Source organism: Monodelphis domestica, chromosome 4 (genome assembly GCF_027887165.1).
Source record: "Monodelphis domestica isolate mMonDom1 chromosome 4, mMonDom1.pri, whole genome shotgun sequence".
In the NCBI taxonomy this organism is placed as follows: domain Eukaryota; kingdom Metazoa; phylum Chordata; class Mammalia; order Didelphimorphia; family Didelphidae; genus Monodelphis; species Monodelphis domestica.
Window position 1 is genome coordinate 26,628,182 of NC_077230.1, and position 27,279 is coordinate 26,655,460.

At 36.0% G+C, this 27,279-nt stretch overlaps 1 protein-coding gene across 2 annotated transcripts in view; it reads right to left on the reverse strand.

The window, feature by feature from the left end:
• The window catches only part of PRRG1 (proline rich and Gla domain 1), a 139,200-nt gene that overhangs the window by 59,778 nt on the left and 52,143 nt on the right, over window positions 1-27,279 (reverse strand). For both annotated transcript variants that reach the window (XM_007493349.3, XM_007493352.3), the window contains exon 2: window positions 14,135-14,188. In XM_007493349.3, coding sequence (XP_007493411.1) covers window positions 14,135-14,144 — 10 coding nt within the window. In that variant the 5' untranslated portion in view covers window positions 14,145-14,188. The remainder of the gene's footprint in view (window positions 1-14,134; window positions 14,189-27,279) is intronic.

Consider the following 27,279-nt stretch of genomic DNA (forward strand, 5'->3'; position numbering starts at 1 on the left):
TGGGTCAGGTACCTTTTTTATCATTTGATCCCTAAAGTGTGTTGGCATTGAGATAACAGTTAAACCAGTGTTAAATCAATAAAATATTTACATAGCACAACACATTAAAGCTTTATAGACACTTGGAGATATGACACTTGGCTAATCTTGGAAATGTTTTGCAGGACTTCAGCTGCATAATTGCCTGCTTTATCAATAGGTGAGGAGGGGCATAAAGATGGGAGAAATTTGAAAATCAATAAATTTAAAAAGAAAATTATCTGCTGGGTCCAAATCTGGCTTCATTCACTTCTTAATTGTGTGAATCTAGAAAAGTCACTATACCCTAATTGTCTAGTCTTTACCTCTATTCTGCCTTGGATCCCGATACTTAGTATGATTCTAAGGCAGAACACAAGGGCTTAAAAAAATAAATAAATAATAAAGGGGGAAAAAAAGAATTATGCTCTGAAGTTCATAAATAATACAATACTTGTAAAGTGCTTACAAAGGCACATAGCAAGTTCTATAAAATGTTAACTATTAATACTAAAAATGATCATTTGTTGAATTTTCATAATTATTTTATTTGGAAGTGATAGTGATTCTCAAAGTCTAAAAGTTGTCGAGGGCCTGTTCTAACTCCAAGCCTCTCATTAGATTATAATTTTAGAATTGTCTAAGAACTGAGCTGAAGGAAAGAACTACCTGAGACTTTTAAAATGGTATTTTGGAGGCCATAAGGAACTCTACAACTTTGACTTTACTAGATCTTTTTGCTAAAAGACACTGGGGAAGGAACTTGAAAAGACAGTGTTTAATATTCCCCCCAAAGAACTGGAATTGGGGATATAGACAAATATAGCCAAGATGACTTCTTATGAAGATAAAGGAGTTCACTTCAGTTTTTAAAAATTAAAAGGACAAATGGTATTAGTTGAATTTGAAGATTTTTAAAAATCTTTATACCTTTTTAAAATTCATTATTATAAGGGATTGCTTTCTAGAAGAAGAAAGGGTATAGAGAGAAATTTATGTGAACAAAAAAATTCAGAGCAACTCAGGTCTTTCTCATACTATGCTTAGGATACTCTCCATTCAAACATGCTGCCTTTCATGGGTCGCCATAGACAAAGAATTCATTAGTAGTGGATTTGAACTTGGGTTAGTCCAAGAGTTGACACTAAGCAAGAGTGGACCCCATACTTGGAGCCTGATGGAACTTTCTGAAACTTATATTATGATATAGCATTCTAAGAATACACTCCAAGATAAAGCATTGGAATATCACACTTGGGAACAATGGGTTAGAGTGTTGGACTGGGAGTTGGAAAAACCCAGAGGTCAAAACCAGTCTCAAACATTTACTAGCTAGGTAGATCCTGGGTAAATCACGTAATCCTGTTTTCTTCAAATTCCTCCTTTTAAAATGAGTTGGAGAAGAAAATAGCAAACCACTCCAGAATCTTTGTCAAGAAAATCCTAGATAGGGTCATGAAGAGTTGGATGTGACTGAAATGACTGAACAACAAAAACTACACCTGCAGAGGATTAAGTGACCAGAGAAAGTTTTTATCTTTTTTGGGGGGGAGGGGGCAAAAATTTGTCAGAAACAGGTTTGAGTTGGATAACAAATTTTCCTTTACCATCCATAAAATTGCCATCTTTAAAAAAAAAAGCTTACAACTAATGTAAACTGTATAACAAATTCAACTTAAAAGAATCTAGGACTTCAATCACAGCTTCCCATAGTTAGGGTTAAAATCAACTCTAAAAATAGTTTGACCTTGACAATGGCACAAAAAACCTTATCACCCTTTAGTCTGCTGGAATGCTACATAATATGCCAATATTTAACTAATGAATTGTTTTTCAAATTGCTCCAACAATTTTTGGTGATGCTTTACAGAAAAAAATTATTTTATATATGCTCAAATAGAAATATAATCTTTCACTGCAAAAGAAAGAGAGAGAGAGAAGAAAACATTGTGGCTATGTGATTGAGAAGGTGAAGAGTATCCCACTTTAGCAAAGACATTTTGAGGCAGAAAACAGTGATGACAAACATAAATTCAACTCAAGGTGCCAGCATAAAAAAGTAAGTCACTTTCAGACCATTTTTGGAAAGAAGTCAGTGACTTTCTGGATAAAATGACTCTACAGGGAAGACTGAACTTTTATCATTTCTTCAGGAATGCCAAGGTTGTTCAGAGAAGAAATAAAGAAGTTGTTACTTAACCATTCTTGGCAGTATCACAATGAGTAACAAATACCTAGCTACTGCCTTATCTTTTAGCTCTTAGCAAAGGGAAAGGAGAAGAGTAACTCATACCCCAGTTATTCAGTCCCTCTTAAGAAAATGAGTTCCAATGTGCCATTAGTAGGCACATAGGATAGAACCCTGGGAAACAGAATGTGCCACAATGGATAGAACCATAGGTCTCAAGTAAGGAGAGTTCAAATCTGATCACAAATCCTTAGTAGCTGTGTGACCCTGGGCAAGTTACTTAACCTGTCTGCCACAGTTTCCTCATCATAAAATGAAGATTGTCTCTGATGCCTAGAGACTTTGACAGCTCAGTGATTTAAAGCACTAGACCTAGAACCAAAAGGATCTGAGTTCAAATCCAGTCTGACACTTCTTAGTTGTGCGATATTGTGCAAATCACTTAACCTCTGATTGTTTGACAAAAAGATCCACTGGAAAAAAGAAATGTCAAACCATTCCAGTATCTTTGACAAGAAAACCCCATGGATATATAGCTATCTATGGTCTATGGAGTTACAAAAAGTCACCCAAGACTGAACAAAAACAAAATGAGGATAATAATAGCACCTACCTCTTAGGGTTGTGAGAATCAAATGAGATTATAAAATACTCAGCAAAATACCTGGCACACAGTATGAAGGTTTAAATGTTAGCTACCATAAGAATAATAATCATTATTATTGTCATTATTTCTTGTTTAATCTTCACAATAACCCCAGGAGGTAGATACAGAGGTAAAGGGACTTGCTCCAAGTTAAAGCTAGGAAGTGTCTAAAGTCAGACTTCAACTCAGGTCTTCTGAATTCCAGGTTTTGAGGATGCAATGACTATATCTTTGTTCATGTATTACAGAATTTTGAGCAAGATAGAACTCATGTTATGGACTAGGAAAGAGTGAAAGGGACTTGCTCAAGGTCACAAGAGCTGGAATTTTAATCCCGATTTTCTGACTAATTCTGAAGAATTTTTCCAACATATTATGATATTTTTAAAGTTCTCATTTCATAAGGCATGAAACTTTAGTAGCTTTGTCCAGTCACTTTCTAGGTGTGTTAGGCAATTATGTTTATGAACATAGGTTTAATTATTCAGCCAGGGCTGCCAAATGGTCCCTTATTTCTTTAATTCCTCATAGCACAACAGTATTACATCAGATTTGTATGCCATACCTTGTTCAATAATTCAAGAATTTATGGCAGAGCAATTAGGTGGCTTGGTGGATTCAGAGCCAGGCTTAGAAGTACTGGTTTCAAATGTGGCCTCAGACAACCCCTAGCTGGGTGACCCTGGGCAAGTCACTTAACTCCCACTGTCTAGTCCTTACCACTCTTCTGCCTTCTGCCTACATAATATCTAAGGTAGAAAACAAGGATTTAAAAAAGAAGAAGAATGTATGGGCACCCCCTCCGTTTCCCATTCTTCACTTCCTCTGAAATAGTTTACTTTGGTCAGGACTAATTTCTCCTTAATTTACCCTCCCTCTAATTCTCCTATTCACTTCTCCCCTTTCCCTCATATTTGTCTGTTGGGTGGCATGTATTTCTTTACTCAACTGTTGGTGTATTCTTTCTTTCTTTGCCCAATTCAGATAAGAATGAGATTCTAAGTATCAGCTGCTTCTCCAACCATCTCCTCTCTGTTTTTATAGAGGCTATTTGTGCACTTTGATTATATGAGATAATTTTCCCTAACCTTCCTTTCTTCCAGAGCTCTAATTTATTTTCTGATATTTTTTCTTTTAGAAGCTTTATTTAATTGACTGAATTTTTTTTAATTTCAAAATAAAACTTGTTTCGTCTCTTTCAGAAAACCTAGTTGGTAAGTCAAATTCACAAAAAATCAAGCCATTCCCTAATTGACAAATGGTCAAGGGACATAAATAGGCAGTTTTCACATGAAGAAATCAAAACTATTAATAAGCACATGAAAAAATGTTATAAATCCTTCCTGATTAGAGAAATGCAAATTAAAACAATGCTAAGGTACCATCTCACACTTAACAGACTAGCCAATATGGCAGCAAAGGAAAGCAATAAATGTTGGAGGGGATTGGGACACTAATACACTGCTGGTAGAGTTGTGAATTGGTCCAACCATTCTGGAGGACAATTTGGAATTATGCACAAAGAGCTTTAAATGACTGCCTGCCCTTTGATACAGCCATATCACTGCTGGGTTTGTACCACACAGAGATCATAAGGAAAAAAGACTTGTACAAAAATATTCATAGCTGTGCTATTTGTGGTGGCAAAAAAATTGGAAAATGAGGGGATGCCCTTCAATTGGAGAATGGCTGAACAAATTGTGGTATACGTTGGTGATGGAATACTATTGTGCTAAAAGGAATAATAATTTGGAGGAATTCCATGGGGACTGGAAGAACCTCCAGGAATTGATGCAGAGTGAGAGGAGCAGAACCAGGAGAATGTTGTACAGAGACAGATACACAGTGGTGCAGTCTAATGTAATGAACTTCTCTACTAGCAGCAATGCAATGATCCAGGACAATTCTGAGGGACTTATGAGAAAGAACACTATCCACATCCAGAGAAAAAACTGTCAGAGCAGAAATGTGGAAGAAAAACACATGATTATGCAAGTGGTTCGATGTCAAGATGATTGGAGTTTTGATGTTAAAGGATGGTTCTACTGCAAATATGAATAACATGGAAATAGGTTTTGAACAATGATATATGTATAACCCAGTGGAACTGCTTGTCAGCTCCAGGAGGGAAGAGGGGTGGGAAAAATCATGAATCATGTAACCAGGGAGAGGGAGGAGAGGGAGAGGGAAAGGGAAAGGGAGAGAAGAAGAAAGGAAATATAGTTGAGTGTATGCCCACACTGTTTTCCTTTGAGGCAATGCTTGTAGATATTTTGAAGTCACTCCCTTCTTCTGGGTTTGTATTCTAATCATAAACCAGTCACCTAAATAGCTTTTTATAGTGAGATTTTTTTTCTCATTTTTCAAACTGACTTCCTAATTTTAAGATTGATTTTAGGTTTAAGGCTCTGTACATTTGGAGGGAAGGCATAGGCTGGTTCTATTCCTGCTTTCTTGGGGGTACTAAATGTTGTGCTATTCCAAGAGCTCAGGAAATATTTAGGCTGGGGATCTGCAAGCTTTTAGAAGTAGTTTGATCTGGGGCAGACTGATTGCTGCCTCCCTAAGTCTGAGCTCTGCAAGTTCCTGACCTGGATATAGTTCTGAGCAACAGTAGACCTACTACTGCTGGACACAATCATTATCAGACAACTAGGAAGCACTGCTGGTTCTGAGGGACAGAACTTTAGGCTTCCCTTTTGATCTAGGATTACTATCCTGGTTATTTTTCTGCAGGCTTGAGACTCAAGTAGAAGCTGGAACTGAAACACAGTTCTGTTCCTGGTGTTAGGCATCACACTGATGTTTCTTACTGCTAAAATTCCTCCTCTCAGCCTATGAACTATGACACATTTTTACCTTTGAATGCCACAAGTGGGGTGAAATCCCTTCCTGCAGCCAAATCCTGAATCTTCAAAATGGGTAGTGGGTAACAAAGGTACCAATTGACAATTGCTCACACAGAGACCCAGTATGGTTCTGGGAACCTCCTATTACCCTGATGGACAGCCTGTTCCTGTTCATTGGAGTGTTTGATGTTCAATGTACCCCTAAATAGAATCCATTCTCAGTGTCAGCAAACTTTGCTTTCTGTCTCCCTATGACAATCTGGGCTAGAAAAATAAATCACTGACTTCTTAGATTTCTCCATTGGGATTCAGTCTGGTACAAGTTTGGAAGTTTTTTTCAGGAGAGCTGAGCTTTATTTGCCTTGTGCTACTATACCATCTTTGCTCTAGCAATATGATTTGGAAACAATTTATTTGTTTATCTTTCTCAGGAGAAGAAAGCCATCATGTCCTCCTTAAGGTCATACACATTTACATATACAATTGTTAGAATATGTTGTTTCTCAGGGAGAAGTGATTCTTGAACATCTTCAGACAGAAGCCACTTGAAGATAAGGCTCATGCTTTAAATATAGTTTGGAATATTTGACCTCTGAGGTTGTTTGAAGGTCTGTATCTTTGTCTGTATCTGTATCGATACAGAGTGAAATGGATTTCAAGAGGCTCAAAGAATAGATGGACACTGGCTGATCGTGGGCAACAGTGATGGCCTAATCAGAAATTCTAGGTACTTACTCTACTAACATATTCTCTTTGGCTTGGTTTTTATGGACTTGATTTACAATCTCTTACATGACCATAAAAACATGTAATAATTTTTACAGCATATTTTTTCAAACCAAATGTCCCATGAAGTGCTTCTGGATGCCTTTATACACACAATAAAAATACCTGCGCCAGCACCTTTATTTGGCTCTGTAAGGAGAACTTGTGAGCAAATCTTCTACATGGTTTCTATGCCTTCTAATTTCATTTGGAGCAAAAGTGTCAAAATTTATGTGATTAAGAAGTATGGATTGGTCATTAGATAAGGATCTCACAGTTGGAATGACAATGGTTAAATAAATGTTTAGAGGTAGCCAAGAAAGTGATTTTTAGCATACAGCCCTCTTTTCTACGCCTGTGCCAGCGTTGCTGTTGAAAAAGATGGAAGCCATACAAAATTAAAGGTCCTTTTGAATTTTTGTTCCATGATCTGTCAAAGCCAAATATATCACTCAGTGGCATGTTGACCAGTTTAGCTGACAGTCTCAGATGGCAAACAAAGTCTTTTAAGCATGGTAGACCCTGCTGGGCATTGCTCTCTGGTAGTAAAGCCCATCACCATACCTTAGCACTGGCTGAGGTGAACTCTAACTGTAGTACACAATTCCTTTAGAACTCATACTAAGTTTCTTCCGCATGAGGGCTTTTTCAGATTCCCCAAGTTGGGTCTTCTTTCCTCTCCAAAAGCATTTCTAACGTGTCAACCTGAATTAAAGAAGACTACCAAAGCAGCAACAAATAAGGGTTTTTAATCAAGGCAAGGGGACTGCAATCTGGGGCCCTACAGAATACCAAAATACAGGAGGGCCTACAAGGGGAAGAGGACATGCTATAGGTGCATGTTTATTTTTTTTTCTCTGGCATATGACAATTAATTTGGACGGTTGTCAAGGAGAGTTGATTTTGGAGCAAGTTTAAATGATCAGTGGAAGAGGAAACGGTGGAGGACTGGGGCTGGCAACAAGACTTCAACAAAGAGGAGAGCTCATGTAGGCACCAACAGGGAGGGGTAAATTATTTTGCAAAATAGCCCAAAGCTGAAGAATGGCTCTAGGTGCAAGGATAGGGAGTTTCCAGGAATATCACAAAGCCTTTTCTCACCATTGGGTCAGTGAGGTCAGATAGCTCTTTCTAATGACTGCATCAGACAAAAGCATCAACTATGTACCAGGCACAGCACTGTGCATTTTATAAATATTGTGTCATTTGATCCTCACAATGTTCTCAGGTGCTATTATAATCCCCATTTTATATTTGAGGAAATTGTGGCAAATAGTGTCTGAAACAGAGTGGCTTATATTAAATGCTTATTTTCTCACCACCCCCACCTTGGTATTCAAGTCATTGTTCCATTCACTAGGAAGAGGGAGGGTACTTCACTCCTGGGAAAGAGGGTCAAAAAAACAGCTGAAATTCACCAAAATCTTTGGGTGTACAGAGATTCCTTGGACTAAATCAGAATCTCTAGAGCTTCTGTCAATAAGCATATATCATCCACAAATGGAGGAAACACCATATTAGACTAATCTGCTTTCTACTACCCAAAGAGACAAACACTGAAAATGTGGCTCTTGAGCACAGACAGTAATGAAAATCTTGGCTGCTCCCCAACAGATAAAGAATACTGTTTTTCACTGAATAAATAATTTAAAGTAGCTCAATCTCTTTGTTTCATTCAACAGCCTAAAATTACTTAATAAGTTCTGAAGTCAGACTAATACAGAAACCTTTGCATTCTTTTTAATCTTTTTAATTTGCAATCTTTTTATACAACATAATTACTTTAGAATTACTTTCAACTAGATGTCAAACAAAGGAACAAGCATGTATTAAGCAGTTAATATGTGCTAAGCAGAGTGTTACTAGGGAGACAAAGATGAACATGAAACAGTCCCTGTCCTCAAAAGCTTCTCTTCTATTAAGGACATGCCATGTGCACATATACATAGGTACAAGATAAATCCATAGAATAGGAGACAGTTCACCAATGGAGGAAGTGACAGAGGGAGTAAACATAGCATGACCCTCTCTTTCATACTAACCAGACAAAGGAGGATTAAACACACATACACAGAGTTTGGTGTTTTAAAAAAATGCATTCAAGTCAATAGGAAAATAGGAATAGAGAAAAGAGTTTAAGAAAAGGGGGAACTGAAGAGGGAATAGTCAAAAGCAAAACAAACAACTAAAGAAGTCTGATCCAATGGGGAGAAGGAAAGAAAAAGAAGAAAAACAGAATCCATCAACTCTAATTATTGATTACTATCATTAATTCTATTCTCTCTTCCTCCTCCCCCTCTCCCTCCCTCTTCTCCTCCTCCCCCCCCCTCTCTCTCTCACCTTTACCTCCCACCTTAGAATCAATAACTATGATGACTATGGATTGGTTCCAAGGCAAAAGAGCAATGGGGAGTTAAGTTACTTGCCCAAGGTCACACAATTAGAAAGTGTATGAAGCTTAACTTGAACCCAGGACTTCCTCTCTCTAGGCCTACCTCTCAATCCACTAAACTACCCCACCACCATTCCTTTTCTTTCAACAATTTATTTTATTTTGTGAAAGAGGAGAGAGAGAAGGAAAAGAGAGGAAATTTTAAAAAAGACTGAGGGATGGAAAAATAAACCAATTATCAGTCATATCCATGAATATAAATGGGATGAATTCATCCATAAAACAGAGGGAAAGGCATGGATTAGAAAGCATAATCTAACCATTTATTGCTCACAAGAAATTAATCTGAAACATAAATTCATATGAAATTGAGAAAGGGGGAAAGGAAGTTTGAGTTGAATCTTCTATATTTTAGATTGGTTGGTAATCATGATCTCAGATAAGGCAATATGAACAGACATAGTTTAAAGAAAAAAGGAAACTACATTACACTTCAGAGGTCAATAGAAAATGAAATAAAAGCAATGCTAAATAATGTACCAAATGGCAGGGTAGTATAAGAATTTCAAGCAAAAGATCATTAAACTACAGGGAATAATAAACAGAATGATCATATGGGGCTTCAATGTCACCCTTTTCAGGAAAAAAAAAAAGCTGGAAAGAGCCTGAATAGAATTTGCTAAAAGTTAGTTAAGTTAGACCTCCAGGAATCACTAGAAGAATATACATGACATATATTAAGAGTATACATGAAGAAGTACACAAAGAATATAAAAAATTGTTACCTTTAACAAAACTGACCATATCACTAGGGTATAAAGAACCATATAAACAAATACAGAAATGCAAATATTTAAATATATCCATTACTAACCAAAATAGAATTAAAAATATAATTAGTTAAGGTGCATTTGAAGAAAATTCAAACTAAAATGGATGCTAAATAATCTACTCCAAAAAAGAGTGTGAATCTAAGAACAAATAAAGAGTTTATTTAAAAAAATTATAGCAATAAGATATCAAAATAAAACCTTTAGGATTTAGGTAGTGTTTATACTTCATAAACCAAGGAAATAAGTATCAATGAATTAGGCTTACATTTAAAATTAAAAAACACAAATAAACACAAAATAGAAACTACAAAAAAAGTCAAAGAAAATCTAGACAAAAAATAAAAATCTGTTAGATAAAATTATTCTTAAAAAGACAAATTTACCAAAATAAAAAATGATAAAGGAGTTAAAGACAGGTGAAGGAAAATGTCAGAAAACTCTTTTGCTGAAATATATGAAAACAAAACTTACCATTTAAATGAATTTATAAATACTGAAATATAAAATATAAATTAATGGAAAATATAATAAAGAAGTTAATTCACTTAATCTCAAAAAAGTTAATAAGAAAAGCCATAAGTGAATTCTCAAAGAGAAAAGATAATGACAACTGGATTCCATGAAACATGCCAAAACAAATAAGCACAATTTTACATATATTTTTTCAAAAGAGAGAATTAATGCCTTCTTCCATTTATCCTAAAAGTAATTATGATCCTGCTACCCAAATAAGGAAAAAAAGAAGCAGGGAAAGAAAATTAAAACCAATATGGAGCTATTTAATATTGAATCAAAACTACTGAATAAAACATTAGAAAAAAGATTATGCAGACAACATATTTAGAAGATTATATATTATAATCTTGCTGGAATTATACTAGAAATTCAAGATTGCATTAACATTAAGGCAACTATAAACATAAGATATAAAAAAAACAAAAATCACATGATTATATCAATATATGCAGAAAACACTTGACAAATTATAATATTCACTGATGTTAGAAAAACAAACACCAAAAAGCATAGGAACAGGAGCTGCTAGGTTGCTCAGTAGATAAAGAGTCAGACCTGGAGAAGTCCCGAGTTCAAATTTGGCTTTGGACACTTCCTGTTACCCCAGGCAAATCACTTAACCCAAATTGTCTAGCCCAACGGTTCTCAACTTCTCAATTTGTAGCAATGAGAATACATAATGCATATCAGGTATTTACATTCCGAATCATAACTGTAGCAAAATTACAGTTTTGAAGTAGCCACCAAAATAATTTTTTGGTTTGGGGTCACTGCAACATGAGGAACTGTATTGCGGGGTCACAGCATTAGAAAGGTTGAGAATCACTGGTCTAGCCCTTACCACTATTCTGCCTTGATACATAGTATTATATCTAAGACAAAAGGTAAGAGTTTGTTGTTGTTTTTAAAGCTTAGGAACAAGTGAATCTTTCTTTAATATGGCAAACAAAACCAAGAACTAGCATTATCTAAAGGAAGAAATATAAGAGGTCTTTTCCAATAACAGCAGGGATGTACACTGTAGCTATTAATTGATATAATTCTAGAAATGTTAACTATTCAGAAAAATAAGGTAAAAAATTAAAGGAATAAGGATAGATGCAGAATTATTATTTGCATTTTATTGGTGAAATTATCTATGCAGGAATTCTAGATATTAATTCAAAATTAATTGAAATAAATAATAATTTCAATAAAGTGACTGGATATGAAGTAAACCCACAGAAATCATTAGTCTACTTCAATGAAGACACACTCAATACTTCTATGAAACACTAAAAAGCACCCTTGACAGATATGAGAATAATTCCTAGTTGAGTTGAACTAAAACAACAAAAAAGTATATTACTTGAATTAATTTACAAATTTAGTGCCACATCAATTAAAATAGCAGGCAAAAATCGCAAAATTCATCTGAAGGAACAAATGACCAAGAATCTCAAAGGAAATAATGAAATAAAATAAGTAGAAAATAAAATGTGCCAATAGAGCTATATCTCAAAAACAGCAATCATTAAAACTATTGTGTACTAATTAAAACACAGAAAAAATGAGTGAAATAGATTAGGTAAACAAGACCAAGAAGCAATCCAACAGATGCCCTCTGATTGGGGAATGGCTGAACAAACTGTGGTATCTGTTGGTGATGGAATACTATTGTGCCCAAAGGAATAATGAACTGGAGGAATTCCGTGGGAACTGGAACAACCTCCAGGAATTGATGCTGAGTGAAAGGAGCAGAACCAGAGAACATTATACACAGAGACTGATACATTGTGGTACAATCGAATGTAATGGACTTCTCTACTAGCAGCAATGCAATGATCCAGAACAATTTGGAAGGATTTATGAGAAAGAACGCCATCCACATTCAGAGGAAGAACTGTGGGAGTAGAAACACAGAAGAAAAACAACTGCTTGATTTCATGAGTTGAGGGGGATATGATTGGGGATGCAGACTCTAAACCATCACCCTAGTGCAAACATCAATAATATGGAAATAGGTTTTTATCAAGGACACATGTAAAACCCAGTGGAATTGCATGTTGGCTACAGGAGGGGAGGGAAAGAACAAGATTCTTGTAACCATGGAAAAATATTCTAAATTAACTAATTAAATAAAATTTTCCCCAAAAAATTTAAAAAATAAATTAAAAAAAGGTCATTTCTGACCCAATCATTTGGGAGTGGGGGTGGGGAGGTAGTTAAAAAAAGAAGCAATCTAACATAGTGACACACTGTTTAATAAACTCAAAGTCATTGTCTCCTGGATAAAGGACACTATATGAGAAAAGCTGTTCTGAAAATAGTTTAATCTAGTTTAAAAGTCTTTATAGCAAATTTCTCTGATAATAGTCTGATGGCCAAGAAATACAGTTAATGTTTATAAAATAAATAAAGTGTGTTAAGGTTTGCAAAGCACTTTGTTTATACTATCTCATTTGATATTCAAAACAACCCCACTTTTACCAATGAAGAAACAATGGCTCAAGAGAGATTAGGTGACTTATCCAGGATTACAGAGCTAGTGTTTGAGATAGATCACTAATGAACTGTTAGTGGAGCCATGAAATGAGCCAAATACCTTAGAATGCAGTTGAGAACTATATCCCTAAATCACTAAACTATGTATAGATTATTGACTCACCTCTGGCTATAACACCCCTAGAGAGTCCAAAGACAGGATTGAAGTGAATGCATGGCACATGTCACAGGGACATTTCATATTTTTATTTTCTTCCTATTTTACAATTTCCAAATAAGACATCACCAAGTGACTAATCTACTAGAGAGAAGTTAATTTGTACTTTGTCAGACTGGTCTTCTGAAAGGAAACTTCATTGGCTCCCATAACCATACTTTTTCCAGTATGGATGAATCTGCCACTCTCTATAGACACAAGAACTCAACAAGGTCAGTTTTTATCAGTTAAGCATTCAGCTGGATCTTGGTGGAGTACTAATTTGTTTTGTTTAAATCAGAACTACCAGGAAAGAAAGGCACTGGGGCTGGTAGTTAGAAAACCTAGGTAGTTCAGTGGATAGAGTGCGCTGGGCTTAGTTGTGAGTTCAAATCTAGCCTCAGACACTAGTGTATGACCCTAGGCAAGTCATTTAACACTATTTGCCTCAATTTCCTCATCTATAAAATGCACTGGAGAAGGAAATGGCAAACCACTCCAGTATCTCTGCCAAAAAAATCTACAAACAGGGTCACAAAAAGTCAGATACAACTGAAGACGAAGTAAAGCAACTAAGGAGCCATGTGACATTCAATAAAGTCACTTAGTCTCTCTGAACTTCCAAATTTCCTCAAGTGCAAAATTATTTTGTCATGCCTTCTAGCACAGTCTGGTATATAGAGTTGAGTAAAATAACTTATATTTTCATTGCTTTGGGAGACAAAAAAGGAGTGGGATAATATAGAAACACAGATAACTATAATATACAACATTGTATAATAACTTTATTATAGAGATATAAAAAATAGAGGGAGGAAGGAGGCTGAAAGAGGGAGCTGTTCAAAATCTGAGGGGGAGAAATGTTACCAACTAGGACCAGGATTAATTTGGAATTCCCCTTTCCTTTTCATCGATGATTGCATGGTAGCTCTCCAGAGGGGAAGGGAATGATAGAGGAAGAGAGAGGACCATTCCTTCCCTTGCAGGTAGGGGACCATAGGAAGGAATTATTTTATTAGCTGCATGTGATCTGCTCCAGATCATTTACTTCATAGACCTAGGTTGGCTAGAGGTTGAATTTAAATACTCAGGTACTCAAATCTTGTGACACAACAACAGAAATAGAAAGTAAAAAAAAATTCCCACAAAAGAATCTGGCATTAAAAATAGAATTGCCAGCCTGGGGGTAGGCTAATCCTAAAATAACTTGCAATATTAACACTACCTAAAGGTAAAGAATAACTTACCCCTCTCCATGACTTTTCCCTTTGGTTTTAGGTAGGTCTTGGATGATAATGACCCTGTATAAAACATGATATAAACACATCATCAGTTTTGCAAAAGTTAATTTGTGAATTAGGAAGAGTTTCCTGAAATCCAGATTCTTAAACTGTAAACGTGAGCATTTGCTTTTGGTTTGTATCAAACCACTTGATCTTAATATTAATCTTTTTTTTTTTTTTAATGCCTTGAATAGAGCAGAGACAGGCTGTCTAACCTCAGTGAAAAGTCAATTGGTGTCCTCTGGTTATATTTCTTCTCTCTCTCCTCCCCACTCCCCATCCCCGAGCAAAAGTTTCTGTAGCTGGCAAAAAAGAAGAAACAAAGTTACCCTATTACTCTACTCAGCTAGAAAAAAAATGCCCAGAGAGTCGAGCTATAATCTAAATTCTGGCATATTCTCCTCAACAACTATTCTGTCCTCCAACCTGTGAACAAATATGGTTTAATTCCCTATTAGGTTAGACATATTTTCTGCACATTAACTGAAAGCATCACCCTCTGGGATGCTAATGAAATTGACAGGGCCATGATTAAGCACAGCATCCCGGGCAAGTTATCACTATTAAACTATCTAATTTAATGATTAGAGAGGCAGTACAACATATTGGATAAAATCCAGCTGGGAGTAAGATAAGATCTAGGTTGACATACCTTCCTCTGACACATACTTGTTGTCTGGCCCTAGTCAACTAAGCCCATAAATTACAGATTACTATAGAATGCATTATTAAAGGTGGTTTCCTCTCTAAACCAATGAAATCACACATATACCAAAGCTTTTAATGAACACAGAATTAACAGAGAACATGGAATCAATGCCTGTGGAAACTGAGGAAATATTACCCACTCAAAAGTATACAAAAGGGTGGAGGAAAAAATCCTACCATATTTAATTTTCCCCAAAGGAATATGAATAAGATATATGCAGGTTGGAAAAAAACAACAACTGCAGTTTTACTCAAATAGCACTGAACCCTTAACTAAGAGAGGAAACAATTAACTAGTAATTTTTTGTGGGGTATTGGCCATTACCTAACACTACAAGTACAATAAAAGAAACATAAGACATGATCTCTGCTCACAAGTTTATCACTTACATAAGGATAAGTAAAACATATGAAGCAATCAAAAGTTTAAACAATATAAATTTTGCTAAACTGCACAATAGGTGTTGTCAAAATTTTTAAATGGATCAGAAACATGAATTCTAAGCCTTTGATCTGATATCCATCAACTTCAGTTCTCATTTATACCTGTTTGAAACTCCTTTTCTATTAATTTCTGCAGCTAGATTTGGAGTCAAGAAAGCCCAAGTTTAACTCTAGCCTCAAACATTTACTTGATATGAAACCCTGGGAAAGTCACTTAATTTCTATTTGCCCTGGTTTCTTCAACTTGAAATAGAAAAAGTAAACTGAGGAAACTGTTTCTTTTGCAATGACTACTGTCCTCTGACTTATGACTAGAGAGAGCTGCTAGAGGGGAACCTGAGGCTGCTTATTTGTAATAGATGTAGGAATGAGAGATGCTGAGAGATGCTGAGGGATGCTGATACACAGAGATGCTGGTACAGGGATGCTGCCACACAGAGATGCTGATACACAGGGGAACTGCTCAGGGGAATGCTCTGGGGTATGTCTACTGATCCCTACTGATGGCTGATGGATCAGTATATCTTTCTAATCTCCTCCTCCCTTTCACTCCTTCCCTTCTCCAACCCTCTTCTTCCTGCCACCCTCTCCTCCCAATTCTTCTTGAAGCCTTTGGCTTCTTCCCTCCCCCCCTGAGTGAACTATAAAGATACTCTTTTCTTTTCCTTTTTCAAATCAAGGGGTTTATTGGGATAACAGGATGGGAAACTAAGGTTAGAGGGATGAGGATGTCCCTAATCTAAAATGAGGGAAAATTGAGGGTTTGAGTAAGTAGTCCAGTCACAAATTGTGACTCTAAGACAGTTAGAGATATGGAGGACAATAGCTGTTTAAAATCTTCTTTCTTCTTCTTCACAAAATCAGCACGGTCTCTCAGTTTAATTTCTGAAGTCCCCCTCCCCCAAGGGTCCTTCAGTCTGAGACAACTCCCCAAGAGAGAAAACAAAGTTCAAAATCTCTCCTTCAGCCTGGCTTTCCTCCAATTCTTGGTCAGTCAAAATCTCAGAAAGAACAGAGGTTTCCCGTTGATCAGAAAACCCCAAAACCAAGTCAGTCCCACAAGGGTCTTTCAGCCAGTCTCAACTGCCCAAAGCCAAAGTGACAGAGATCAAGTTCAAGCCAAGTTTTTGCTTCTTCTCCTCTGTGGCCAGAAACCCCCAAATGCCACTCCTGGGAACATTCCATTTGGAACCTTCCTCTTGATTGACAGGCAGGTTAGGTACCCAGCCTTGGTTCTTCAATCTTGGCTTATAAGTCCTCTCTCTCTCTCTCTCTCTCTCTCTCTCTCTCCATGCCTCTACCACAAACTCTAAAATAGAGATGATAATAACAGCTACTTCCAAGAGTTATTTGACATTGGGTGAATGAAACTCTTTGGGGCTCAGTTTACTTATTTGTAAATTAAAAGAGCTAACCTATTTCTTTTTTTCCCAGAACACAATATTGCATCTTCAGAAGAGGCTCTCTATTATCTCTAGCATCAAATATGACCTTGTTGGTATGGCTCTTAAAGCCCTTCCCAACTTGGCACCAATTATCTTTCCAGTCTTATTACACATTGCTTCTCTTTCCCCCCAAACAAACAGGATTCTTTCTGATTCTCACACATGACATTCCACTTACCATCTCTGTCTTTCCTTTGGCCACTTCCCAAGCCTAGAATCCATTCCTTCCTCACTTCTTCCTTACTAAGTTCCCTCGTTTTCTTCTAAATACAACTTAAATAATACTGTCTATATGAAGCCTTTCCTGATCTGCCCAAATGCAAATGACCTTGATCACAAACTAGTTCATAACGAGCTATTTGATTAATATTTATCAAGAGATTCATCTTAGTATATATCTGACAGAGCAACTGACCTAGTGTTAGGAAGATCTTGGTTCAGATACCACCCCAGACACTTAATTAGCTATTATCTTAAATAAGTCATTTTATCTCTATAGACCTCAGTTTATTCATCTGTAAAATGAAAGAGATGAACTCAGTGGCATCTAAGATCCTGTCCAGCTCTATATCTATGAACCTGTTCTTTATATGCTTACTTAAGCACTTTTTCCCTGTTAGAGGTGAGCTCTAAGCATAGAGATTCCTTCATTCATTGTTGTTTGTATCACTGGTACCTAATCTAGTACCTGCTACACAGCAGGTGCTTAATAAATGTCTGTCAATTAATTAATGCTACAATCCCATAAAAATATAAATTTATTTTAACACAGTACCTTGTATGCTATAGTTCTGCTAAACTGAATTCTGATGTTAATATTCAGTGGATAACAAAATAAAGTACTAATTATTAACTAACATTTCTATATAGTGCTTATTTATTATCTCATCTGATGCTCATAATAACACTTGAATGTAATTATTATCCCGATTTTATAGATGAAAAAACTGGGTCAAATAGAAGTGAGTTGGCCAGAGAGTTACAAATTAATTAAATGTTTGAAACTGGATTTAAAACTCGGGTCTAATAGTAACTGCAGAAACTAATGGAAAAGGAGTTACCACAAAGATAGATAAATGTGGGCTGCAAAAAGATGAATCTGTAAAAATAAAAAAATCAAAGCCCAAAAAAACCCTAAGAGATGAATCTGGCCTTCTGAAGTTTTCTTTTCTCTAAAAAACAAAAACAAAAACATTTGCTTTAACCTATTTATTCTTTGCTATAACTCGAAGCACAGGAAATGTCTTTATCAGAGACAAGAACCACTAACAAAAAGTGGAGCCCAAGCCACTAGTCAGGCTTACTGGAACATGGGAAATCTGAGAAAGATATTGGAGAGCAGAGGTGAAAAAAAGTTTAAAGAATAATCCTATAAACTGCAACATGCTTAGATGGTTGTATTAGCCTTCTGGGTAGGCATAACAGAAGTCAGCAATGCTGTTTATTTAAGTCTTAACATTTGTTTGTGACTTCAAGACTTTTGGATTTTTGTGGTTAAGTTGTTTATAGGCAAGTCTGACTCTTCTTTATCCCTATGGTGTGTCAAAGAGGCATGCATGCAAAGGACATCATCTGTCAAGCCAAAAGCCTCGGCTTCTTCTCCACCATCAGCCACCAGCCAAAAGCCCAGACCTGCCCAGTTCAGGTGTTGGCTTGGCTCCAACTGTCTTTCTTGGTAACATTCCAAAATGGAATTTTCATTTGACTGACAGATGATGTCCTTTGCATACATGCCTCTTTGACGGGTGTTTTCTTGGCAAAGACATTGAAGTGGTTTGCCATTTATTTATCCAGCTCATTTTTAGATGAGGAAATTGAGGCAACTAGAGTTAAAATGATTTGCTCAGGGTCACACTAGTAAGGCTGGATTTGAACTGAGGTCTTCCTAACTCCAGCCTCAGGGCTTGATCCACTACACCAATTTTTTTTTTTTAATATACTCTGGAATGAAGTTGACATTGGCCTCCTGGCTCTCTCCTTGCAAGACACTCCATCTCCTGACTTTGTGTTTTCACTGGCTGTTTCACTCCCCATAACTAAAATCCTCTCCTTCCTCATTCCCAACTCCTTGTTTCCAGGCTTCTTTAAAGTCTCAGCTAACATCCTACCTTCTAAAAGAAGTTTTTCTTCCATCTTAGTGACTTCCCTTCCCTCTATTTTCTCTTCCAAAGGATCCTGTGTAAGATATATCTTGTTTGTTCAAGGTAATCTGAGAGTACCATTAGAGAGTAAGCTCCTTAAGAGCAGGAACTGTCTTTTGCCTTTCTTTGTATCCCCAGCACTTAATATAGTGCCTGATATATTTTAGGAGTTTATTTGATGCTTATTGACTTGCTTTGTTGATTCGATTTTTTATTTTTTAAAAAATAAATTTTATTGACCTTTTTGTTGTTGACTAATTTTTCAGTTGAGTCTGTGCCTTTTGACCCCTTTTGGAATTCTCTTGGCAAAGATATTAGAATGGTTTACCATTTCCTTCTCCAGCTCATTTTACAAATAAGTAAATTAAGGTTAAAAAAAAAAAGGCTTAGTGATTTTCCCATTACCACACAGCTAGTAAGAATCTGAGGCCAGATTTAAACTCAGGAGGTTATCTTCCTGATTTCAGGTTTGGCACGCTATTGACTGTATCGCCTTGTTTTAACATCACCTAAATTTCTCTCTGTATCCCCTTTCCCAGAGAGTCATCCCACAGGGTAGAAATTAAAAAGAAAGAAAACAATTAGGAAAACTGATCAATACATTGGGAAAAAAATTTGAAAATATAAGCAATGTAGATCAATGTCATACTGTAACAACACTGAATAAAATTATGCCGTATACCAATGGATTAAAAGTAGAGAGGAGAGAGAAAGGAGGGGGGAAACCCAACTCTCATATCTTTGATGTGAATTAGAAAACTTTCAGAATTAAAACTTCTGCAAAACTTTATTTTGGCTGCCTGCAAAAGCAATTCTTTTATTACTCTAAAGTCAATGAGTTTCTTCCCCTAGTGGCATATCTAATGAACCCTTCAAGATTTTCTGCCTGTATTGTAAGGCCAAGAATGAAAGTGACACCTGCTGATGAGTCAGCCTCTACAGAGACTATCGTGTACCTAGAAAATGTGGAAATTGATCTTTTTCCCAATGAGCATGAAAAACGGAATAAGCCAGAATGAGAGAACAAAGGAAAACTAAGACACTTACAAAGCAGGTAAGGGATGTTATATGGTAGGAGGAGGGCAAAAAAAAAAAAGTCTACCCTGAAGGGAAGCCGAAATGTCCTGATGAACTCTCTATAGAAGATGCTTTCATTTTGATATTACATTTTTAGAATTGATTACACTGACCAAGTACAGATTAAGATCAATGATCAGAAACTGTCAGGTGAAGATGTACTTCAAGGTCAAATTTTGTGGTCAATTAATTTGCAATAATGCAATTGAAAAACACATCTGACCCCCTTGGAAGAACACCAGATGTCTGCTGGACGTAAGTGAAACTGGACCAATTTAATGGCACTATTCTACTCTGCTATCCTCATATACACCTTTCTACCACAATCTAAGTACCTTTAAACAGTAGAAAATAAACAAATTGCATAAAAACATTACAGTGTTTTCTATACCTGATAATTAGAAGCTCAACTGTCATCATAAGAGGTGCTCTGGTAACAGAATAACTATACCCATTTTAGAAATGGCAATAAAACTCATTCATTTCTGGGTGTGTGTCTAATTATCATCCCCAACTATATAATCATCAAAGTATGAAACCAACACTGGGAGACAGGATGATTAGTTCATGACCCATAGGTAAAGAAGATGAATCAAGGACACAGCAGGATTTCTCTCCTATATTTACTAAATGTACTAAAAAAAGTGATGGAGTTCAAAGTAAGATAATTTGATCAAAGTTGATAAATTAAATCTTTCATTTAAGCATATTCAGTGTTGGAAGAGTTTGTACTGTAATTCAGTGCCTCTAGGACTCATCTCTCACATGGGGCAAGTTGGTTTCTTTGGACATTAGTAATTCTAAAGGGCTGGGTTAGATGGCATCTGAAGTAATTTATCTCTCTACATCTATAATCTTGTGAGTCTAAGTATGTATGGCCTGGTAACCCAATTAGCCTGAATTGACTTCAAAGACAAAAAATATTTTTCTTCTTACACTGGATATAAATAAAATAAAAACAAAATGAAAACACAAAAAAGCTTGCTTGCTAAAGAAGCAAAGGAAATCTCAGAGAAAAAATAATATACACTGAATATATGGGTCAAAAGAAACTCATCTGAACATGTTAGCAACAAAATGCAAAACAGAGTTAAGAGGCATTCATGATTTCTGAAGAACTAGTCAAAAGGCAGAAAACCCAAGTATTTAAGTGCTTTTTCAAATATTCCCTTACTTTCTAATCTGTAACCATGGGTGCTATAAGAAGAAAAGGGGCATATAGGAACAGATTCCTTGCTTCTCACCTATTAAAATCTTACCTGTCCAAGTTACTGATGAAAATGTTCAATAGTAAAAACTCAATCATTGATGATGGGAGAGCAGAACATTCCCCTGGATACCTCCTGTCACTAGAATACTAACTTATTAGCAACTTCCACTTCTGAATCCATCTGATTATGTTATGGCTTAATCCCTATCTTTCCAACTTCTCTACATGCATAGAAACTGCCAAACTGTAGGTAAATTCATTAGATCTATTGAATTCTACAGAAGCAACTAGATGGCATCATGAATAAAGGCTGGAAGATTCCAAATCAAATCCTATCTCAGACATATACAGGCTGTATAATCCTGGAACGAATCACTTTAACCTCTGCCTGCCTCAGTTTCTTCATCTATAAAATGGGAATAATAATAATAATAGCACTCACTTCCCACGGCCATTGTGAAGAGAAACTGATAATATTTGTAAAATACTTTACAAACCTTAAAACACTATATAAATACAGATATTACTAGCTATTCTTATTCCCTGAATCCACTAGCTGAGTAATCCTATCAAGAAAGGAAATGAGATGACTTTTTTTAAGGCCTTATCCCATATTTTAGAAAGAAAACTAAGTGTTGATTCTAAAGCAGGAGAGAAGGGATAGGCTAAGGTCACACAGGAAGTGTCTGAGGCCAAATTTGAACCCAGGTCTCCCAACTCCAGGTCAATCATGAAGGACCTCTCTAAATAGTTGTTTTTTTCCTATAATCATTTGCCATGATAAATTTCTGTAATAATTCTGAAATGATTTGAACAATAAAAAATGCATAAGATTGTGAAGGAAACCAATTGTATCAAAATATCTTTTCCAAAATATTTTTTTAAAAAACAATTTCACTCCATGTTCATATCCTTGCTCTATAGAGGGGCTAAAAGTAAATTAGCTTTATCTTAGATAAGCATTTTAGCTAAGAACCTGTTCTCACTTAACTTAAAACTCTCTACAAAGCTTCCTCAAAATTGCCAACTTAAAACAATTCTGAGGGACTCATGAGAAAGAACACTATCCACATCCAGAGAAAGAACTGTGGGAGTAGAAATGCAGAAGAAAAACATGATTGACCACATGGTTTGAGGGGGATATGAATGGGGATATAGACTTTAAATGATCACTCCACTGCACATATTAATAATATGGAAATGGGTTTTGAACAATGATACATGTAAAACCCAGTGGAAATTGTTTGTTGGCTCCAAAAGGAGGAGGGGAGGGAAAGAACATAAATCATGTAACCATGGAAAAATATTCTTAATTAATTAATTAAATTAAAATTTTAAAAATTAAAATAAAAAAATTACCAATTAAACTAATATAAATCAACACCATAACCATTTTATTTTCCCGAGAAAGGGCATACAGAGAAAGAAAATTCATTTGATAAGGGAAATAGAGACAAATGAACAGAACTAATTCTTAGGCCTCCAGTCCCATATGTGAATTTAAACTATAACAAAGTTAGAGCTCTCAGAGAATATCATTGCATTAACATGGCTAAGCTGACCTAGATCTCTAGTATTTTCACTAAGCCCAGAGCAGGGACAGAAATGTCACAGAAGATATAACAGTCAAAGTACTTTTGTGACTACTAAAGACTGGCAATATTGCTCAGGTTTTTCAGCATTTGCTCTGCTGATTACCTTTTTTTAACCCTCATAAATCTTGTTTGTACATAGTTACTGTTGTTGTTTGGGGATAACGTATGCTTTGTTTTGTACATTTTTTTCAGTGTTTTGATGAAAAATACTGATGAAAATCAGTATGATTTTTCAATAATCATTTTCTGATATTTTATGATCTATGTTTTTTCCCTTTTTCCCATTCACCACAATTTCCCAAAACAGCAAGTAATGCGTTATAGGTTGTACATGTGTTGTCATGCAATACATATTTCCATGTTCATCATGTTGTGAAAGAAGAGTCATAATGCTTACACTAGAGAAAAATTCATGGAGGAAATAAAGTGAAGAATGGCATGCTTTGATTTGCAAGCAGACTCCATCACTTCCTTCTATGGCACTGGATAGCTTTTTTTCTCTTGAGTCCCTCGAAGCTGTTCTGGATCCTTACATGGCTGATCATAGTTAATCCATCCACAATTAAAGCTGATACTTTATTGTTGTTTCTGTGTGCAACATTGTTCTGGTTCTGCTTCACTTCACTTTTCTTCACTTCATATATTCTTCCCAGGTTCTTTTTTTTTTTTTGTGATCATCCTGTTTGTCACTTCTTGTGGCACAATAGTATTCCATCACAATCATATATCACACTTGTTCAGCGATTCCCCATCTGATGGATATTATACATAGTTGTTTGCATGTTGTCTCCATCATTAGACTGTGTGCTCCAAGGGGTAAAGAACACTTTATTTGCCTTGCTTTATATCTCCAGCACTTAGCACAGAGCCTGCCATGCAGTGAGTACTTAATAAATGTTTAGGGAGTGATTGACTGTTTAGAAGGGAGGAATAAAAGAATAATGGCACACTCAGAGTAAAGATGCGCCAGTAACAGAGATTTACAATATCATCATAAGAACCAAATCACACAATAAGATTGTTTACAAAAGTTGGCTGCTTACCTCTGAGATGCAAATCTGGTGGTTGGCCATGGCCCACAATAACACTTGAGTCTAAGAGCAGAGGATGGAGTGCTGAGCCTAGAGTCAGTAAGATTCATTTTCTCGAGTTCAAATCTGACCTTAGACACTTACTAGCTTTGTGACCCTGCTGGCCTCAGTTTCCTCATTTGTAAAATGAACTGGAGAAGGAAATGGCAGACTGCTCCAGTATCCTTGCCAAGAAAACCCCAAATGGGATTAAGAAAAGTAAGATACAATTGAAAGGACTGAATAACAAAGAAGAATAAATGGCAATTACAAAAATCTCCAGCTCTGAGATGACGGTCAGGGCTGCTAGCATAGTAGATAGAATGCCAGGCTTGAAGTCAGGAGAACCTGGGTCCAAATTAGGCTTCATACACTTCTTAGACCCTGGCCAAGTCACTTTTAATACCAACTGCCTAGTCCTTGCCCTTCTATCCTAAGAATTGTTATTAAGACAGAAAACAAGAGTTAAAAAAAAAAACAAAAACAAGTTTAGCCAGGAACTTCCGAGTACAACAATATTTACTTACTCTATGGGATGATAATAATAAAGCATTCTGTAATGGGAGTTTAAGCCTGCAGAGTGTTCTCTTCACAACAATATTCTAATGTAGTTAGGGTAGGTATTATCACCATTTTGCAAGTAAAAAAAACTGAAACTTTAAGAAACTTACACTCATGGTGACACTGAAATTCACATTTCCCTTCCCAGCACTCTGGTCACTAGCTATTCTTATGGCATCAAGTACCTCTTTTGGTGGCACCTAGGTAATACACTGGATAGAACACTGAGCCTGGAGTCATAAAGACGTAAGTTCAAATCTAGCCTCAGACACTTAATAGTTGTGTAATCTTGGGCAAGTCTGTTTGCCTCAGTTTCCTTATCTGGAGAAGGAAATGGCACTCTAGTTTCTTTACCAAGAAAACCCCAAATAGTGGTTGGGATGGGGGGGGGGGAGGTCACAAAGAGGAGACATGACTGAAACAACTGAACAAGAAGTGTCTCTTTTAGCAGCATTCTGCTTACTGCCATGTTATGTATTTCATATGGAACAAAGTCAGAATGTGTAAGGGAATTTAATACCTTTGGAGAAACAGGTAAAGTACAAGGTCCTTGTTGAATAAGCTCTAGGACATAACCTAAAGAGTGATAACTGAAAAGGGGAACATAGGAAATATCTTACCATTTTGGAAGCTGAATGAAAACTTCCTTTGTAGTTTCTCTAAAAATATTAAGGATTCATTTCTTAGGGAAATGGATTAATGGTGACCCAAAACTTAGAAAATTAGGACCCTGAGATAAGGCTACTGATACATATATGGGCAATCACCACTCTGATGGAATTGGTACTGACTCACCTGGATCACTTCAATCAAGGAAGGAGGTTCTTTTGTTTACTCCAGGAAGGAAATAAGTCAACTAAGGAACAAAGTAGTTACTGTAGTTTTGGAGTGTTAATTCCAAATTTTGATTTTCTCCCTCAAGATTCCTGAAAATCAGAAGTTCTCAAAATTCTTATAATAATACTACAACTATCCCAACTACATATCTGTGAAACTGGATTTCTTCAAGTACTTCAACTTATTTTGTTTTATTGCAATAGAACAAATTGAAAAGCAGATGTGAAAAATCCAGCTTTCTTCCATTAAATGAGACATTCAAGAGACTTTAAAAAATATGTAAGATGTAATTATGGAAAAAGATTCCAAATTAATTAATTAAATAAAAATGAGAATGAAAATATCACTCCCTCACCTCCAACTCTCAGAATTCCTACAAAATGCACTGGTACTTAAGATTCTGGGTCAACTAAATATTGACTGAGAGTTCAGAAAAAATTAGTTTTTTTTTAATTCTAATGAAGTTGCTTTTAAAATGAACACTTTTGATCCTAAAATACTGAATTCATTATTATTATTGACAAGGTGATGGCTTTTGCAAAGTTGTTTATTGACTCCATTTTTTAAATGCTACTAAAAAAGAAGAAAATAAACAAAACAGATTGAAGGACAAATATTCAGTATGATTAATATTTAGTAAAAGCTATTATTTCACTAGTAATTACCAAATGTAAAAATGGAGGTTTGAACCCCAGACTTCAATCCCCAGCAGTCCTTGGTACTTCCCAGAATTCCCTATAACCTCATTGGGTCTCCACCTGGGTGAGACAGAATTTAGTATTAACGGGCTATCTGTCTCCCAAGAGCCTCTTCCTCTACTCAAGAGATTGCAACAAGATGTAGTGAGTAGGTTGTGAATGGGCTAATGTGACCTAGGTTCTAATAATCTTTAATAAACCTCTAAAATATAATACTTTTAGTAGAGAAACTAATTTAATTGTTACATAAGTCATAGATATTAATTTTATATGACAATGGAATATATATCAAGCACTCAATAAAATATTAAAGATAATGGAATAACGATATAAATAAATTATTATAATGCTAAAAAAGAACCTCTCAATGAATAAACTGTGGAAGCTACCATAAATCATATCTATGAAATGTCTGATGAAATCGACTCTATTTCCCATGAAATCGACTCTATTTCCCATGTACTCTTCCTTTGCTAATTACATTAATCCCACATATTCAGCTACCTTCAGGCAAATGAATGATTCTAGAATCTCTACTCTGGGACATCTGGTGTGCAGTAGACAAAATGAAGGGCCAAGAGTCAGGAAGACTCGTCTTCTTGAGTCCAAATCTGCCTCAAACACTAATTAGCTGTGTAACGTTAGGCCAGTCACTTAATTGTTTACCTCAGTTTCCTTATATGTAAAATGAGCAGGAGAAGGATATGGCAAACCACTCCAATACCTCTGATAAGAAAATTCCAAATGGGACCACAAAGAGTCAGACATGATTGAAAAATAATATAATAATGGTAAAGAAGCTCCAACCCTAGTCCTGCCCTCTTTCCCAGTCTTCAGTCTTAAATTTCTAACTATGCATTGGACATTTCCACTTGACATATATAAAACAATTATCTTCCTTCCCAAATCAATTCCTCACTTTAACTTCCATATTTTTTTGTGATATTATTAGCACCATTCTCTCTGTAATAGGACTTGAAACTTGTAACTACTTCTGATTACCTAATAAATCATACCTGGCAACCAAGCTCTTGTCAATTTTTCCTTCAAAATGCCCCTCTGGGCTTTAAAAGAACGCCTGCCCTTCAATCCAGCAATACCACTCTAGGTTTGTAACCCAAAGAGATAATAAGGAAAAAGATTTGTACAAGAATATTCATAGCTGCGCTCTCTGTGGTGGCAAAAAATTGGAAAATGAGGGGATGCCCTTCAGTTGGGGATTGGCTGAACAAATTGTGGTATATGATGGTGATGGAATATTATTGTACAATAAGGAATGATTAAACTGCTTGTTTTCCATGTGAATTGGAAAGACCTCCATGA